Source organism: Oncorhynchus gorbuscha, linkage group LG10 (genome assembly GCF_021184085.1).
Source record: "Oncorhynchus gorbuscha isolate QuinsamMale2020 ecotype Even-year linkage group LG10, OgorEven_v1.0, whole genome shotgun sequence".
NCBI classification, from domain to species: domain Eukaryota; kingdom Metazoa; phylum Chordata; class Actinopteri; order Salmoniformes; family Salmonidae; genus Oncorhynchus; species Oncorhynchus gorbuscha.
Window position 1 is genome coordinate 68,743,149 of NC_060182.1, and position 19,942 is coordinate 68,763,090.

A 19,942-nucleotide genomic window follows, 5' to 3' on the forward strand; every position below is an offset into this window, starting at 1 on the left:
AGGCAGTTTATCATAGGCTTAATACACTTTACATTTCATACCTTTTCTATTGTGTACATTCTTAATGGGGAAACAAATCTATAGTGATTCATGGGGTCTTGCCTGTGGCCATCATCTGTCACTTGCTCAGTGATCTAGGCTATACGCACTGTATCTCCTCTTCTTGTCTCTTCCTCTGTCTGCCTCTCTATTAACCTAGACATTCTGGCATGTGTAATATTATATAGAGATGTCAGTGCTCCTCCAGTCCTTGACCAGCCTGATACAGATCTGTCAGCATCTTTTAAATTGCTTTTCATAGATCAAGTTCCCTCAACACTTTGCATAATCAAATGTGTGATTTGAATAAAACTGCATACATTGTCTGGAGCCTGACTTGGAGACTTTCATCAAAGTTTCATTAAATGGAGTGTGATATCTTGATGTGTTTGTGTCCTTCCTTCCCTCCAGGAAAAGCTGGAGTCGAGCCCTAAGCGGGACATCGAGGGCATGGGGATGGCAGAGATTAAGTATGGGGACTCAATCTGCTTCGTCATGCACGTGGCTACAGGACTCTGGCTGTCTTACCAGGCGCCTGATGTGAAATCATCTCGCCTGGGCCCTCTCAAGAGACGGGTGAGACACCAATGCACTGATTTATTTGTCAAATGTTTGATAGTGTGAGAACTTGCTATTCCAATGAATTAACTGACTTTCAACTTTCAGTGAGAATGGTTATGGTGGGACTATTACACTAGCAGTATTAAAACAAATACCATTAAAATAACAATTGACCAGAAGCACATGCAATAAATATAATGATATATATAAATATAATACATTCCCAGAGCAGATGATGATTCTTTTGGTGGTTTTCTAGCTGATAGTTTTGAAAGAAGTGTGCTTTCTCTGTAACTAAATAAAACACAGATCCAAATCCTCTGGCTGTAATGAATGAGATGTGAGAGGATTGCAGTATCAGTGTGTGGGTAAAATCACTAGGGAAGCCAAGCCAGGGAAAAAAGACATATTACAATCGATGTGTGATAATTGCGTTGTTTGCTCTATAACTCGTCAGTTCATATGCCTTGCGACTGTGATATAAAGGCCTAAAGCTGAGACAATAAGAAGACACTGGCAGAATAAATTCAACCACACCTTTGTTTCCACACTAAACCGGTGAGCAACATCTGTCCACAAAGCATATTGCATGTAACAAATAGTTACATAACCTACAGCATGGTCAATCAAGTTAATGTTTTTGACATATTTTGGACTACTAATCAACTATTGATTTAGAATCACAGAGTTGTCGCAAAGAAAACAGGAGCTGCCTCCACTATTCCAGCACCATTTCAACTTCAACAATTCAACATCATCAAATCACATATGCTTAGTCTAATACAGTGACTAGGGCTGTTACAGTGACCGTATTTCCGCCACACCGGCAGTCACGAGTCATGACCGCATTCAAATTCCATGTGACCGCTTAATCAGGGTAACTAACACTTCAAGCTCTGATGTTGCTGATGGTCATTAGTATCCTACCAAACTTGCTAACTACCTGGTACTCAGCATTCTATTGTCCCTCTAATCACTCTGACATCAATGCAAATGTAATCGAAAATCTAATCAAACACAACATCTATAGGCTATGCAATTGCGTGAGAAAACAGAGTTTTGATAGCCACTATTAAAAAGAGGAGGATCCCATCAGCTTTCTATAGGATATGCTTACTATATTTATTTCTCAACTTTCCTAATATTAAGCACATACTGTAGCTTCGCTTTACAACAGGAGTGGCATTAAAATTAACCATGGTTTTTAAGTGGATAGATTACATGTATTTATCCCCCCCTTCCCCAGTTCTGAGACAGGTGCATGGTAATGGTCCATTCTACATCAAAACTAATTTCACACATATATCATTTAGTATACAGTGCATTTGGAAATTATTCAGAAACCTTGAGTTTTTCCACATTTTGTTACGTTGCAGCCTTATTCTAAAAAAAAATGTTTTCCCGCAGCAATCTACACACAATATCGCGTATTGAGAAAGCAAAAACAGGGTTTTAGAAATGTTTGCACATTTATTAAAAATAAATACATATCTTACTTACATAAGTATTCAGGCAGTTTGCTATGAGACTCGAAATTGAGCTCAGGTGCATCCTGTTTCCATTGACCATCCTTGAGATGTTTCTACAACTTGATTGAAGTCCACCTGTTGTAAATTCAATTGATTGGACATGATTTGAAAAGGCACACACCTGTCTATATAAGGTCACACAGTTGACAGTGCATGTCAGAGCAAAAACCAAGCCATGAGGTCGAAGGAATTGTCTGAAGAGCTCTGAGACAGGATTGTGTCGAGGCACAGATCTGGGAAAGTATACCAAAATATTTCTGCAGCATTGAAGATCCCCAAGAACACAGTGGCCTCTATCATTCTTAAATGGAAGAAGTTTGGAACCAACAAGACTCTTCCTAGAGTTGGCCCACCTGGCCAAACTGAGCAATCGTGGGAGAGCTCTAGAGAGAGCTCTAGAGGTCCTCTGTGGAGATGGGAGATCAGGCCTTTATCGTAGAGTGGCCAGATGGAAGCCACTCCTCAGTAAAAGGCACATGACAGCCCGCTTGGAGTTTGCCAAAAGGCACCTAAACATTCTCAGACCATGAGAAACAAGATTCTCTGGTCTGATGAAACCAGGATTGAACTCTTTGGCCTGAATATCAAGTGTCATGTCTGGAGGAAACCTGGCATCATCCCTTTCGGTGAAGCATGGTGGTGGCAGCATCATGCTGTGGGGATGTTTTTCAGCTACAGGGTCTGGGAGACTAGTCAGGATCGAGGGAAAGATGAATGGAGCAAAGTACAGAAAGATCCTTGATGAAAACCCACTCCAGAATGCTCAGGACCTCAGACTGGGGGCAAAGGTTCACCTTCCAACAGGACAACGACCTTAAGCACACAGCCAAGACAACACTGGAGTGGCTTCGGGACAAGTCTCTAAATGTCCTTGAGTGGCCCAGCCAGTGCCTGGACTTGAACTCAATCGAACATCTCTGGAGAGACCTGAAAATAGCTGTGCAGCGAAGCCATCCAACCTGACAGTGCTTGAGTGGATCTGCAGAGAAGAATGGGAGAAATTCCCCAAATACAGGTCTGCCAAGCTTGTAGCATCATACCCAAGAAGACTCGAGGTTGTAATCGCTGCGAAAGTTTTTTTTAACAAAGTACTGAGTAAAGGGTTTAAATGCATATGTAAATGTGATATCAGTTTTTCATTTTTAATAAGTTTGCCAACATTTCTAAAAACCTGTTTTTGTTTTGCAGTTATGGGGTATTGTGTGTAGGTTAATGAGGGGGGAATTTTTTAAAATCCATTTTAGAGAGGCCGTAAAGTAATAAAATGCGGAGAAAGTCAAGTGGTCTGAATACTTTCCAAATGCACTGTATAAGAATAATTATCCCACTCCATTTTTCTTCCATGCGTAATATGCAGTAGACTATATTTTGTATAACAGCACAATCATAATATTTATTCAGGTTTCCTTTCGGGCTTGGGCTCATAAGCCTATGCATAATTTGTAATATGTGAATGGGTGTTTTGAATGAATCATCACCTTATAAAGCGCTGTGCATTTCATTGTGTTGGGCTTTGAAACAACATACACAACAACCATGTTTTACACTGTTTCAACCTGCTGTTGAACTTCTTTCTTCAAATTGATCATCACAGTGAGGTGAGTTTTAAAAGTAAGATAGGCCTACTGTTTTAATGAGAGGTGTTTGATGTGATTTTAGATTGTATTTGTATTGATGTTAGAGGAACAATAGAGCCCTGAGTACCAGACCATTAGGACCTGATGGAGGAACAATAATATAATAATAATAATAATATATGCCATTTAGCAGACGCTTTTATCCAAAGCGACTTACAGTCATGTGTGCATACATTCTACGTATGGTAGAGCCCTGAGTACCAGGCCATTAAGACCTGTTGGTAGTTAGCAAATTGGGTACTACCAAAGCATGTCCAGAGTGCAAAAAAAGGAGATTATGTAGAATGTTACTGCGGTCATGACTTATGACTGCCGGTGTGGTGGAAATGTGGTCACCGCAACAGCCCTATGCCAGGACCATTCACAGTTGAGCTCGATCAGTTTAGCTTAAAACGCTGTTTGGCTATTTACATTTTTTAATATTATTGCTTGCTGGCTTTCCTTGCATTCAATGCAAGGAAAGGCGGAAACAATGTCATACTCTTTTTGACCTGACAGCATCAGATAGATTGGTTACACATATAGAGACAGAGGGGCGCTGTTTCACTCGCTCGGATGCTTTCTTCGTTGAGATGCATTCAGCCTCTTGTGAATCGAAGGAAAATTATGAAACACAGAGACTAATGATAAATGTAGTATTTTGTAACATTTTATTGGTCAATGTTTTTGGGAAGCCTGGCTTTCCTTGGAATACACGCCACTGGAGGATTGTGCGATTATATGACAGTCCCTCAACTCCACAGCAATGCGGCCTAATAGCCTGTAATGTCAGCAGCACCTGTGTTACAGCCTAGCCATACTCAACACCGCTAATCAGGGGTTGGAACCAACATTATTTTCCAATAGTTTAGTTCCGTTCCACTGTTCTGATCAGCAAAATAAAGTTCTGAACCGGTTCAAATCCCCCAAAAGTACCAGTTTATTTAGTTCCTTTCTGTTCCTATTTTAATCTGTGGGATCAACATGAGTTTTTATATTTAGCTTATTAAATTACTCCACCAATCAGTGCGGATAGAGCAGCGTGCTATAGACAGGGAGAGCTAAATGTTTACATGCTTGATGGACAGACAAGTGTAGGGCGCGAGATGCAACTAAAATGTTGCGGGTGGGGAGCAAGCAAAAGAGAGGGATGGACATGGAGGAGGTTTGGCTTGAAGCGCTTACCATCATGACATGACATGCATTATAATGTGTTTAGGATATTATAGTAGGCCTATCATTCCTACTTCACTGAATTACATAATTATATACTAGCTACTTACTTATGGAGGAGCTGCTAAAATGGAGGAACTATGAACGTCCAAACATTGGCTCAACACCCTGGACCAGAGCTAATAAAAAGCTTGTGTGTGAAGCGGCACCAGCATTCAAAACACGTCATACCATTTTGTAGTTTATAAATCCAATGTGAAACATGATAACTAATAGTGTTCTTAACTAGCCTAGAAAAAAGCTGACAGGCAGACACTGCGAGGAGAAGTTTGAGTGACAGAGTGAGTGCTTTGCATAGGCGCGTTGATAGCAAAAAATAACGCTCCAAACTTAAAAGAACGTTATTCACTGGTTCTCAAGATTTGAAAATAACAGTTCTGGTCTGGAACACTAGAGATCACTTTTGTTCCCGGTTCTGTTTACTTTCCTTGAAAGATTCCGTTATTTTCCCATTTTTGGTTCTATTCCCTGAACCGGTTCCAAACTCTGCTGCTAATCTGTCAACTTCTCTCTTTCTTTCTCTCCCTCTTTTCTTTCTTTCATTCTCTCTCTTTGCCCTCATCTTTCCTTCCTCCCTCTATTTCTCTCTTTTGCTTTCTCTCTGTCACTCTATTTCTCTCTCTCTCTCTCTCTCTCTCTCTCTCTCTCTCTCTCTCTCTCTCTCTCTCTCTCTCTCTCTCTCTCTCTCTCTCTCTCTCTCGCCACTCCCCTCCTTTGCCTACCCCCCCCCTTTCCCGCTTACTCTGTGTTCCTCCCTCCTCCAGGCCTGCCTCCACTCTGAGGGTCATATGGATGATGGGCTGACCTTGCAGCGGTGTCAGCACGAAGAGTCCCGTGCTGCTCGCATCATCCGCAACACCACCCGCCTCTTCAGTCACTTCATCAGGTACACCACCTCTAAACCACACAACTACCATTTTGGATGACGCTTATAGGTCATCCAAATGACCGTGATCACCGTATCAACCATTCGAATAGCAAAACAAATCAAACTTATATTTAAACAGTGCCTTCAGAAAGTATTCACACCCCTTTACTTTTTCCACAGTCTGATTTTTTTATATTTTTATTATTATTATTTTTTAAAGATTACATTTGATATTTTATAAACAATACAGAACATACAAACATCAACTACATGACACCTGCCCAGACCCACTAGTACACACCCCTCTCCAGCGCCCTCATCACTTTCCGGCACATGGCCTAAAACTGCACCATTTTGTTTCTCTCTGTAGCCCACGCACTTTCATTAGATTTTTCCATTTTGTTAATGATGGCTGATTGATTCAGTATACGTAGTATACGTTTTTCAAGATGAGTGATGAGAAGAGAATTCAGACAGACAGATTAAAAGTATTTTTACATTGTAATAATTTTTACAAAGTGAAAACATGTTTATTGAAAATGAAATATAGAAATGTAACATTTTACATACAGTGGGGAGAACAAGTATTTGATACACTGCCGATTTAGCAGGTTTTCCTACTTACAAAGCATGTAGAGGTCTGTAATTTTTATCATAGGTACACTTCAAAACAAAGGTTTCTGTACCAAATATTAAATTCTGCTTTTCTGATGTATCAAATACTTATATCATGCAATAAAATGCAAATTAATTACTTAAAAATCATACAACGTGATTTTCTGGATTTTTGTTTTAGATTCCGTCTCTCACAGTTGAATTATACCTATGATAAAAAATTACAGACCTCTACTCGCTTTGTAAGTAGGAAAACCTGCAAAATTGGCAGTGTATCAAATACTTGTTCTCCCCACTATAAGTATTCATAACCCTGAGTCAATAGTTTGTAGAAGCTCCTTTGGCAGCGATTAGAGCTGTGAGTTGTGTTGGTTATGTCTATCTCAGCTTTGCACATACCGATTTGGGGATTGTCTCCCATTCTTCCTTGCAGATTTTCTCCAGCTCTGTTAAGTTAGATGGGGAGCAATCTTCAAGTCTTTTCACCAATTTTCAATGAGATTCAGGACTGGGGTTTGGTTTGGCCACTCAAGGACTTTCACACTCTTCTTCTGGAGCCATTCCAGCATTGCTTGGCTGTATGCTTGGGGTCATTACCCTGTTGGAACGTAAATCTTCGCCCCCAGTCTAAGGTTGTTTGCACTTTGAAGCAAGTTCTCATCAAGGATGTGCCTGTATTTGGCTCCATTCATTGTTCCATCTATCCTGAACAGTCTTCCAGTCCCTGCCACTAAAAAGCATCCCCATAGCATGATGCTACCACCACCATGCTTCACAGTAGGGATGGTGTTAGATGGGTGATGAGCTGAGTTTAAAAAAATTATCATCAGACCACAGAATCTTTTGCTTTATGTTCTGAATCTTTCATGTGCCTTTTTCTCAAGAGTGGCTTCCGTCTGGCCATTCTACCAAAAATCCCAGATTGGTGAAGTGCTGTAGAGACTGTTGTCCTTCTGGCACGTTCTCCCATCTCAGCCAAGGAACTCTGTAGTTCTGTCAAAGTAATCACTGGGTTCTTGGCCCCCTCTCTGACCAAGGTCCTTCTTGCCCTGTTTCTCAGTTTGGTTGGACGGCCAGCTCTAGGCAGAGTCTGGATAGTTCCATATTTTTTTCAATTTACAAATTATGGAGACCGCTGTGCTCTTGGAAACTTTCAACACTCTAGAAATGGGTTTATACCCTTCCCCAGATATATGCCTCATCACAATTCTATCTTGGAGATCCAAGGACAGGTTTTTTTCCAAGTCAAATCACAGGTCTTTAGACTTCGCTGCACTGTCAACTGTGGGACCTTATATAGACAGGTGTGTTTCTTACTAAATCATGTCCAAACAATTTAATTGACCACAGGTGGACTCCAATCAAGTTGTAGTGACATCTCAAGGATGCTCAAAGGAAATTGGATGCACCTGAGCTGAATTTGGAGTGTCATAGCAAGGGGGTGTGTAAGTTCTGTATTTATTTTCAATAAATTAGCAAACATTTCCAAAAACATGTTTTCACTTTGTCATTATGGGTTATTGGGTGTAGATCGGTGACGAAAAAAATTGATTTAATCCATTTTGAATTCAGCCTGTAACACAACAAAATGTGGAGGAAGTCAAGTATGAATACTCTCTGAAAAAGAAACGCCCCCTTTTCAGGACCCGGTCTTTCAAAGATAATTCATAGAAATCCAAGAAACTTCGCAGATCTTAATTGTAAAGTGTTTAAACACGGTTTCCCATGCTAGTTCAATTAACCATAAACAATTAATGAACATGTACCTGTGGAATGGTTATTAAAACGCTAACAGCTTACAGACAGAAAAAACACCAAAAAACACCAAAAGAAAGATGCCCAGGGTCCCTGCTCATCTGCGTGAATGTGCCTTAGGCATGCTGCAAGAAGGCAAGACTGCAGATGTGGCCATGGCAATAAATTGCAATGTCCGTACTGTGAGACGCCTAAGACAGCGCTACAGGGAGACAGGACGGACAGCTGATTCAGTGGCAGACCACGTGTAACAACACCTGCACAGGATCGGTACATCCAAACACCTGCAGGACAGGTACAGGATGGCAACAACAACTGCCCGAGTTATACCAGGAATGCACAATCCCGCCATCAGTGCTGAGACTGTCCGCAATAGGCTGAGAGAGGCTGGACTGAGGGCTTGTAGGCCTGTTGTAAGGCAGATCCTCACCAGACATCACCGGCAACAACGTCGCCTATGGGCACAAACCCACCGTCGCTGGACCAGACAGGACTGGCAAAAAGTGCTTTTCACTGACGAGTCGTGGTTTTGCCTCATCGAATGAATGAGCGTTACACCGAGGCCTTACTTAATGCAGCTGGTGGCCACACCAGATACTGACTGTTACTTTTGATTTTGACCCCTCCTTTGTTCAGTGACACATTATTCCCATTCATGTTAGTTACATGTCTGTGGAACTTGTTCAGTTTATGTCTCAGTTGTTGAATCTTATGTTCATACAGATATTTACACGTTTAGTTTGCTGAAAATAAATGCAGTTGAAAATAAGAGGACGTTTCTTTTTTGCTGTGTTTATATATTTTCCTCTCCTCTGCTCCTGACTGCATGTGCTGCTGTTGTAGCAGGGAGGAGGGTATTGCCTAGGCAACCGAAGACTTGTTTGCTACAACACCTTCCTTGTTTGAGCAAGAAGCAACAAAGTTTCATCACTTTGTGGAGTACATGTTACTATAGAGTCTGCAAAAATGTACTCACCTGCACAAATGCCTGGCCGCCTCAGTTCAAGCTTTATTTGTCACATGCTTCGTAAACAACAGGTTTATACTAACGGTGAAATTGTTACTTACGGGTCATTTTCCAACAACACTGAGTTAAAGGTAGAACATAAATAAATGTATAAATAGAAATAGTGACACAGTGAATAACAAATAACAATAACAAATACAAATAACACGGCTATGTACATAATACGATGTGCAGAGGTACACGGTTAGTGAATGACCGATACAGATTTTTTGGGGGGGTCCAGGAGGCCGATGGCCATTATTTTAGGCCGCTAATTCAATATCGTTACGTTTGAACATTTTGATGACAACATCTCCCAGAGACAGCCATGTACGCATTAATGCATCCATTTTACAATAAAACATTACATTCAACTTTGTTTTTACAAATCTAACTACATACCAACATAATACTTTTATTTGAATGGTACATCTCTTGATAAACTGGGTAAATGAAGACGGCATAGGCCTACAATACAGGTGAATGCATATTCAATAGGAGTGTGTGCATTGAGTTATTGAGCTTGTTTTGGCAGATTTACATTAAGTCATTTACATTTAAGTCATTTAGCAGACGCTCTTATCCAGAGCGACTTACCAGGGGAGTCTGTCATCTGTAGGACCCTCGTCTGTTTGCATTCCATCTGTTACTTATATTAGCCTCCTGAGCAACACATTCTGCATGGAAGCATCACTCCAGCATGTCATGCCTGTATGGAAGGACATCATTTTGAATGGGGTGGCAGGTAGCCTAGTGGTTAGAGCATTGGGCCAGTAACTGAAAGGTTGCTAGATTGAATCCCCAAGCTGACGAGATAAAAAATATATCATTCTGCCCCTGAACAAGGCAGTTAACCCACTGTTCCTAGGCCGTCGTTTTTAAATAAGAATTTGTTCTTAACTGACTTGCCTAGTTAAATAAAGGTTAAATAACAAATATAGGCACTGCTGTTAGTATGCAAATATAAAGTCCCCGCTATTCAATGCAAATGGGTCCAACTTAACGTCATGATTTGTGATCACGGATGCTTATGAAACTAGAATTTTTGTAATTTTCCGTGATTGTGAAAAATTATTATTTTCAGCTGTCAGGATGCATCTCTAAACTCAGCTGCCAGGTCAAAATTCGCTAGTTCAGCTATCTGTCAGGAAATGGGCGTGTTGTAACTGGATCCTACTGCTACTATTTGGATAGAGCAAGGCTCCTCACATCTCCTCACATATCTCTCCATGGCTCATATCTACTGCTACTATTTGGATAGAGCAAGGCTCCTCACATCTCCTCACATATCTCTCCATGGCTCATATATACTGCTACTATTTGGATAGAGCAAGGCTCCTCACATCTCCTCACATATCTCTCCATGGCTCATATATACTGCTACTATTTGGATAGAGCAAGGCTCCTCACATCTCCTCACATCTCTCTCCATGGCTCAATTCTACTGCTACTATTTGGATAGAGCAAGGCTCCTCACATCTCACATCTCTCTCCATGGCTCATATCTACTGCTACTATTTGGATAGAGCAAGGCTCCTCACATCTCCTCACATATCTCTCCATGGCTCATATCTACTGCTACTATTTGGATAGAGCAAGGCTCTTCACATCTCCTCACATCTCTCTCCATGGCTCATATCTATTGCTACTATTTGGATAGAGCAAGGCTCCTCACATCTCACATCTCTCTCCATGGCTCATATCTACTGCTACTATTTGGATAGAGCAAGGCTCCTCACATATCTCTCCATGGCTCATATCTACTGCTACTATTTGGATAGAGCAAGGCTCCTCACATCTCCTCACATCTCTCTCCATGGCTCATATCTATTGCTACTATTTGGATAGAGCAAGGCTCCTCACATCTCACATCTCTCTCCATGGCTCATATCTACTGCTACTATTTGGATAGAGCAAGGCTCCTCACATCTCCTCACATATCTCTCCATGGCTCATATCTAGTGCTACTATTTGGATAGAGCAAGGCTCCTCACATATCTCTCCATGGCTCATATCTAGTGCTACTATTTGGATAGAGCAAGGCTCCTCACATATCTCTCCATGGCTCATATCTACTGCTACTATTTGGATAGAGCAAGGCTCCTCACATCTCCTCACATATCTCTCCATGGCTCATATCTACTGCTACTATTTGAATAGAGCAAGGCTCCTCACATCTCCTCACATATCTCTCCATGGCTCATATCTAGTGCTACTATTTGGATAGAGCAAGGCTCCTCACATCTCCTCACATCTCTCTCCATGGCTCATATCTACTGCTACTATTTGGATAGAGCAAGGCTCCTCACATCTCATCACATATCTCTCCATGGCTCATATCTACTGCTACTATTTGGATAGAGCAAGGCTCCTCACATATCTCTCCATGGCTCATATCTACTGCTACTATTTGGATAGAGCAAGGCTCCTCACATCTCCTCACATCTCTCTCCATGGCTCATATCTATTGCTACTATTTGGATAGAGCAAGGCTCCTCACATCTCACATCTCTCTCCATGGCTCATATCTACTGCTACTATTTGGATAGAGCAAGGCTCCTCACATCTCCTCACATATCTCTCCATGGCTCATATCTACTGCTACTATTTGGATAGAGCAAGGCTCCTCACATCTCCTCACATATCTCTCCATGGCTCATATATACTGCTACTATTTGGATAGAGCAAGGCTCCTCACATCTCCTCACATATCTCTCCATGGCTCATATCTAGTGCTACTATTTGGATAGAGCAAGGCTCCTCACATCTCCTCACATATCTCTCCATGGCTCATATCTACTGCTACTATTTGGATAGAGCAAGGCTCCTCACATCTCCTCACATCTCTCTCCATGGCTCATATCTACTGCTACTATTTGGATAGAGCAAGGCTCCTCACATCTCCTCACATATCTCTCCATGGCTCATATCTATTGCTACTATTTGGATAGAGCAAGGCTCCTCACATCTCCTCACATCTCTCTCCATGGCCCATATATATTGCTACTATTTGGATAGAGCAAGGCTCCTCACATCTCCTCACATCTCTCTCCATGGCTCAATTCTACTGCTACTATTTGGATAGAGCAAGGCTCCTCACATCTCCTCACATATCTCTCCATGGCTCATATCTACTGCTACTATTTGGATAGAGCAACGCTCCTCACATCTCCTCACATCTCTCTCCATGGCTCATATCTAGTGTTACTGTTTACTGGTACTATGAGAACTAGCTCAAAGGCAATGACATTTGCCACCAAGCCATAAATGTGCATAGTATCTGACAAGGAGAGCGAGGGTAGGAGAAAATATGAAACTAACATGCATGTAGTGTCTGAATGACTCAAATCTGCCCGTACAGCGCCTTCAGAATGTATTTACAGCCTTTGACTTTTTCCACATTTGTTGTGTTACAGCCTGAATTTAAAATGGATTTAATTGAGATTGTTTTGTCACTGGCCTAAACACAATACCCCAAAATGTCAAAGTGGAGTGTTTTTTGAAATGTTTACACGTGAATAAAAAATGAAAAGCTGAACTGTCTTGAGTCAATAAGTATTCAACCCCTTTGTTATGTCTAGCCTTTATACGTTCAGGAATGAAAATGTGCTTAACAAGTCACATTATAAATTGCATGGAATCTCTCTGTGCAATAATAGTGTTTAACATGATTTTTGAATGACTACCTCATCTCTGTACCCCACACATACAATTATTTACTAGGTCTCTTAGTCCAGCGGTGAATTTCAAACACAGATTCAACCACAACTTCCAGGGAGGTTTTCCAATGCATTGCAAAGAAGGGCACCTTTTGGTTGACATTGAATATCACTCTGAGCATGAAGTTAATAATTACACTTTAGATGGTGAACCAATAAGCCCAGCCATTACAAAGATACAGGCGTCCTTCCTAACTCCGTTGCCGGAGACGAAGTAAACCGCTCAGGGATTTCATCATGAGGCCAACGGTGACATTTAAACAGTTAGTTTTCTCCTAAGGGTCGATCAACAACATTGTAGTTACTCCACAATACTAACCTAATTGACAGTGTGAAAAGGAAGAAGCCTGCACAGAATAAAAATATCCCAAAACATGCATCTTGTTTGCAACAAGGCACTAAAGTAATACTGTAAAATGTGGCAAAGGAATTACATTTTGTCCTGAATGAAGTGTTATGTTTGAGGCAAATCCAATACAACACGTTATTGATTACCACGCTATATTTTCAACCATAGGGGTGGCTGCATCATGTTATGCGTATGCATGTAATCTATAAGGACTGGGGAGTTTTTCAGGATAAAAATAACTGGAATGGCGCTAAGCACAGACGAAATCCTAGAGGAGAAGCCTTATTATTAGTGAATTAACTAAACTAATATTTCCAACAGTAATTCGATTTTGGTCACTGTCAATTAATCTATTTCTTAATACTGCAGTTTCCCAGCTAGACGTTCCTCTACATTGTGTAGAGCTCGTGGTTCAGGCGGTGAGTGGCGGCTCACATTGCAGCCGAGGGACTATCAGCAAAGCAGATAGGGGAGGGCCAAAAGACTGGAAGATCAAATATAGGCCCCATTTATCGGCTCGGCAGATTATCAGTCGTTCTCTAATGTAAGTAAGGGTGAAGTCTCCAGCTCTCTGATCACTACTTTCTCTTTCTGTCTCCTTCTCCTCCAACCCTACCCACTCAGCCCTGTGGTGTATATTCTACAATAAGGATTTGCTGGAGTCCAAGTCAAACCAAGATTCCGTATTTCTGAGCTCAGAGAGAATACCAGAGTTACACAGCGCAGGGTAGACGGTCTAAGTTCCAAAGAATTGGGTGATAAGCACATATCTTTATAGTTTCCTGTTCTTGAGCGGAACTTTATCTATACAAGGACGCAGGTGCAAGTTGGTTTGCAACAGGATGATACTCCCAAGAACAGGAGATTATAAAAGGACAGTTTCACAAGGTTAGTCACATACTCAGTTATGTGGACATGTACAATAAAAATGTCCTGTTACAGCCCCTACCCAAATGCTCATGTGCCGTCGCAATCTTCGCTCTCTCTCTCTCCCACTACTCTCCCTTCTGCTAAATCCCTTTCTCTCATCTCCTGATTCTACCTTTTCAACCCTGCTCTCCTGTCTTTCCGCATCCTATGACTCGCACTGTCCCCTTACCTCCCGGGCCGGCTCGGTCCTCCCCTCCTGATCCATGGCTGAGTGACTCATTGCGGCAGAACAGGGCTGTCGGAAGCTGACAAAAATGGAGGAAAACTAAACCTCCGGAGGACCTATCTTCCTTTCACTCCCTCATTTTCTTACTCTATCTGCTGCTAAAGCCACTTTCTATCACTCTAAATGTCAGGCTTCTGCCTCTAAGCTTAGGAACTGTTTTCCGCCTACTCCTCCCTCCTCCAGCTCTAGGGATGACTTTGTCAATCACTTTGAAAAGAAGGTTGACGACACCCGCTCCTCATTCAGCCTATTGAGTTCACTGGTCCCACTCACACATAACTACCCTACGCCTTGACCTCTTTCTCCCCTCTCTCCTGTGACTAGTGTGGTCTGGCCACCCAACAATCTACCCGCTGCACCCCATCCCCTCCTCCCTTCTCCAGACCATCTCTGGAGACATTCTCCCATTCCTCACTTCCCTCATCAACTCATCCCTGATCACTGTCTGCGTCACATCTGACTTCAAAATGGCCAGAGTCTTTCCCCACATCAAGATACCAACACTCGTCCCCTCTGATGTCAAGAACTACAGACCGTAATCCCTTCATTCTTTTCTTTCCAAAACACTTGAGCATGCTGTTTCTGACCAACTCGCTCACTATTTCTCTACAGAACAATCTTCTTGACCCTTACCAGTCAGGCTTCAAGTTGGGTCACTCAACCGAGACTGGTCGATTCTGTGTCACAGAGGCTCTCCACACTGCCAAAGTTGACTTTTTCTCCTCTGTTGTCATCCTCCATTAGTCCGCTGCCTTTGACACCATGAACCATCAGATCCTCCTCTCCTCTCCACTCTCTCAATGCTGGGTGTCTCAGACTCTGCACACTCATGGATTGCATCCTACCTGGCAGGACGCTCCTACCAGTTACATGGAGAGGATCTGTGTCTGTACCATGTACTCTCACTACTGGTGTCCTCCAGCGCTCGGTTCTAGACCCTCTCCTTTTCTCTTTACACCAAGCCACTTAGCTGCTTCAGATCCACACATAGTCTCTCCTATCATTGCTATGCACATGACACTAAATAAATTTTCTCTTTCCCTCCTCCCTCCTTCTGACACCCAATTGGTGATACGCATCTCTGCGTGCCTGGTAGATATCTCAGCTTGGATGTCAGCCTTCCATCTCAAGCTCAACCTTGACAAAACAGAGCTTGTCTTTCTCCCAGGGAAGGCCTGCCTGCTCCAAGACCTCACCATCACGGTTGACAACTTCACAATGTCCTTGTGCAAGGAACCTTTTTTATTTTTTATTTATTATTTCTTTAAATTTTATTTCTTTAATACCCTTTCGTGGTATCCAATTGTTAGTAATTACTATCTTGTCTCATCGCTCGCTATAACTCCCGTACGGGCTCGGGAGAGACGAAGGTTGAAAGCAATGCGTCCTGCGAAACACAACCCAACCAAGCCGCACTGCATTTACAGCGCGCATCCAACCCGGAAGCCAGCCGCACCAATGTGTCGGAGGAAACACCGTGCACCTGGCGACCTTGATTAGCGTGTACTGCGCCCGGCTCGCCACAGAAGTCGCTGGTGCACAAAGGATATCCCTACCGGCCAAACCCTCCCTAACCTGGACGACGCTTGGCCAATTGTGCGTCGCCCCACGGACCTCTCGGTCGCGGCCGGCTGCGACAGAGCCTGGGTGCGAACCCAGAGTCTCTGGTGGCACAGCTGCCGCTGCGATGCAGTGCCCTCGACCACTGCGCCACCCGGGAGTCCCGTGCAAAGAACCTTGGTGTGACCCTGGACAACACCATGTCGTTCTCTGCAAACATCAAAGCAGTGACTCGCTCCAGCAGGTTCATGCTCTACAACATATGTACCTCACACAGGAAGTGGTGCAGGTCCTAATCCAGGCACTTGTCATCTCCTGTCTGGACTACTTCAACTCGCTATTGGTTGGGCTCCCCGCTTGTGCAATCAAATTCCTGCATTCCGTTTGGTGTTCAACCTTCCCAAGTTCTCCCATGTCAACCCGCTCGTCCGCACACTCCACTGGCTTCCAGTCGAAGTTCCCATCTACTACAAGACTATGGTGCTTACCTACGGAGCAGCAAGACGAACTGCCCCTCCCTACCTTCAGCCTCTGCTCTAACCTTACACCCCAACCTGAGCCACCTCTGGTCTTTTGGCCCTCGCACCTCTTCGAGAGGGCAGCTCCCGCTCAGCCCAGTCAAAGGTCTTCTCTGCCCCACCCCCCTTACTAGCACTCACTTTGCGAATAGCTACTTTGAGGCAATTTGTACTTACTATGACTGAGATACGGGGTTGACCCACCTGAATCTGAGAATTTGGATCAGAGCGTCTGCTAAATTACAAAAATGTAAATTGAAATGTAAAGTGACAAGGCAACATGATAGATAATAGACTGAGCTATAGCAGCAGCATGTGTGTGTCTGTTGCATCAGTGTGTGTGTGTGTGTGTGTGTGTGTGTGTGTGTGTGTGTGCGTGCGTGCGTGCGTGCGTGCGTGCGTGCGTGCGTGTGTGTGTGTGTTAGGGTGTAAGTATATGTGAGTGTGTGGGTAGAGTCCTGTGTGTGTGTGTGTGTGTGTGTGTTTGTGTGTGTGTGTGTGTGTGTGTGTGTGTGTGTGTGTGTGTGTGTGTGTGTGTGTGTGTGTGTGTGTGTGTGTGTGTGTGTGTGTGTGTGTGTGTGTGTGTGTGTGTGTGTGTGTGTGTGTGTGTGTGTGTGTGTGTGTGTGTGTTAGGGTGTAAGTATATGTGAGTGTGTGGGTAGAGTCCAGTGTGTGTGCTTAGAGTCAGTGCAAGAGATTCAATAAAAAAGGGTCAATGCAGGTAGTCAATGTAGCCATTTGATTAGCTATTTAGCCGTCTTGTTGAGAGGTCTTATGCCTTGGGGGTAGAAGTAGGTTCAAGTCTTCACTGATAAACGGTTATTTTATTTTCATGACAGTCTTCATGCATATCCATGGGTTATACGGTAATTGTGCCAGCCCTACAAAAGTATAACACCTACTTGACTGTAGTGTAATATGCATGCTGTCTGGGTGTAAAGCCCAGTAGACTGTGAATGCACAGCAGCATTTGAGCTTTTGGCCTGTGAGCAGTGGGCTGCACAGCCCACAAAAAGCACACTGCCTGCCTGGCTCAGTGACCCAGTCATCCGTGGCCAAACAGGACAATAAACACATCAAGCCATAAGGCCACTTACGACTAGTCATGAATGAGAATGCTATGGAGTGAATAAATGTTCAAAGCCTCCTCATCTGCCACTATTAAACTGGCCTGTGACTGTGAATCAAACACATACCCCCCTCCGTGACGTCAGTGGGTCAAATATTGCTGACTGGCTTTCACCACTGTCCAGACCTAGACTGCCGCCTGTGAGCTGTACCTCTCCACCCCCCCGCCCTCTCCCCTCCTCAGCCCCCCTCTGTGTGACAGAGCAGGGGCTCATTTTAGGTCACACGCAGAAATAACATTTCAGCATGGATGAACCTCAAGGCACAAATGATGTTCCTATGGCAGTCACTGCTTGAGTCATATTCTAATACTGGAGTTCGGTGTTGTTATGAAACCTTATGATTATCATATAATGATGTCATGATATAAAGAACCTGCTGTCATACACTGAGTGCACAAAGCAGTGTGAACATGACAGACTGACCAAGTGAATCCATGTGAAAATTGTTGTCTCTTATTGATGTCACTTATTTAAATCCACTTCAATCAGTGTAGATGAAGGGAAGGAGACAGGTTAAAGGAGGATTTTTAAGCCTTGAGATAATTGAGACATGGATTGTGTATGTGATTCATTCAGAGGGTGAATGGGCGAGACAAAAGATTTAAGTGCCTTTTAACTGGGTATGATAGTAGGTGCCGGTTTGTGTCAAGAACTGCAACGCTGCTGGGTTTGTCATGCTCAACAGTTCCCCATGTGTTTGACGAATGGTCCACCACCCAAAGGACATCTAGCCAACTTGACACAACTGTAAGAGGCATTGGAATCAACATGGGCCACCATCCCTGTGGAATGCTTGTAACGTCCATGCCCTGATGAATTTAGGCTGTACTGAGGGCAAAAGGGGGTGCAACTCAATATTAAGAAGGTGTTCCTAATGTTTGATATGCTCAGTGTATATTCCCTTGTTTTGATGCTGAAAAATCTACTTTTGCAAAATGGAGTACTTTCAAAGTTTCCTGTGGTGAAGATAACCCTTCTTCCCTGTTCCAGAGACCTGGACTGTCTGGGGGGAAAGAACCGTGCATCAGTAGCCCTGCCCATTGAGGAGGTCCTCCAGACCCTCAATGACCTCATCACCTACTTCCAGGTGCCTAATGCTGAGCTGGAGCACGAGGAGAAACAGATCATGCTGCGCTCTCTCAAGAACCGACAGAACCTCTTCAAACAGGAAGTGAGTGCATCCACACATGAAGTGCCGCGTCGCAATCCTGCCTGACGGTTGCTTGGCAGCAGAGGACAATAAAAGTCCAAAGTCAGGGGTTTCAATTGTGATTAAGGCAATTTTAGTAAGTGGTCATTGCAGGAGCCGGGCTTAAATGCAGTGTTGCCAAGACACGCTGTTTTTAAAGGCTAAATCAATGGATTCTTGGTACAGTATTTCAATGCCATATTGTATTTCAGAGCATTGCTTTTCAACTGTCAGCAGTTTTGTTCCGAGTTTTTCTGTGGTGACAACAATGGCGTGGAGCCTTTTGATAAGCCTCTCGGCCCAAAATTGTTCTCATCAATGATAAAATGTCAGCTGCCTTCCCTTGTGCCTGTGATGTTAAATACACAACGTCAACTTCTCTCCTTAACGGAAACAAAAGCTGTTGCTGTGGATTTACATTTCCCGAGTTGTTCACTTTGTCTCCAAGCAATAATTTCATAACAGGAATTGATGTAAAATAGCTGTGTGCAGTGTAATGTAATGTTTACATAATTGGTATAACCATACACAATACTGTTTCTGGCATACACCGATCCTGCCCTTGGAATGCTTCAATAACCCATCTATATCCCAGCCTACACACTTCTCCATAATTGTATTAATATCCCCAAATTGCTCTTTTCCATCCCGCTCTCCCATACGATACAGTTGTAAGGTCAATTATTTTTTTTATTTTTTTGACAGCTGATAGGCTTTTCATGGAGTTATAAATCACCTGCAATTTTCCTTTCTCACAGCTGGGCATGCTGCTTAGCATACCTGATCGCTATTACCATCCTAGGTTAATCATCCAGGCATGAAGGCATGGGAGAGACTAGGAGCAGGTTAATTGAGGACACATGATGATGATGTCAGAGTAATGATGGGTGTGTCTTTGTTTCAGGGCATGCTGACTCTGGTGTCCTGCTGCATCGACCGTCTCAACGTGTACAACAGTGCAGCCCACTTTGGGGAGTGTGCCGGGGCAGAGGCTGGGGCTTCCTGGAAGGACATCCTCAACCTGCTCTATGAGCTGCTAGGTGAGAGATACCATAGAAGAGTATATCCTCCAAAGAGTATTTTAGTCATCACACCAATA

General features: G+C 43.1%; 1 protein-coding gene across 4 annotated transcripts in view; it reads left to right on the top strand.

The window, feature by feature from the left end:
• LOC124046431 (ryanodine receptor 3-like) overlaps window positions 1-19,942 on the top strand; it is a 179,850-nt gene that overhangs the window by 76,976 nt on the left and 82,932 nt on the right. For all 4 annotated transcript variants that reach the window (XM_046366785.1, XM_046366788.1, XM_046366787.1 and 1 more), the window contains exons 12-15: window positions 451-615; window positions 5,743-5,864; window positions 18,645-18,825; window positions 19,748-19,883. In XM_046366785.1, the coding sequence (XP_046222741.1) occupies window positions 451-615; window positions 5,743-5,864; window positions 18,645-18,825; window positions 19,748-19,883 (604 nt within the window). The remainder of the gene's footprint in view (window positions 1-450; window positions 616-5,742; window positions 5,865-18,644; window positions 18,826-19,747; window positions 19,884-19,942) is intronic.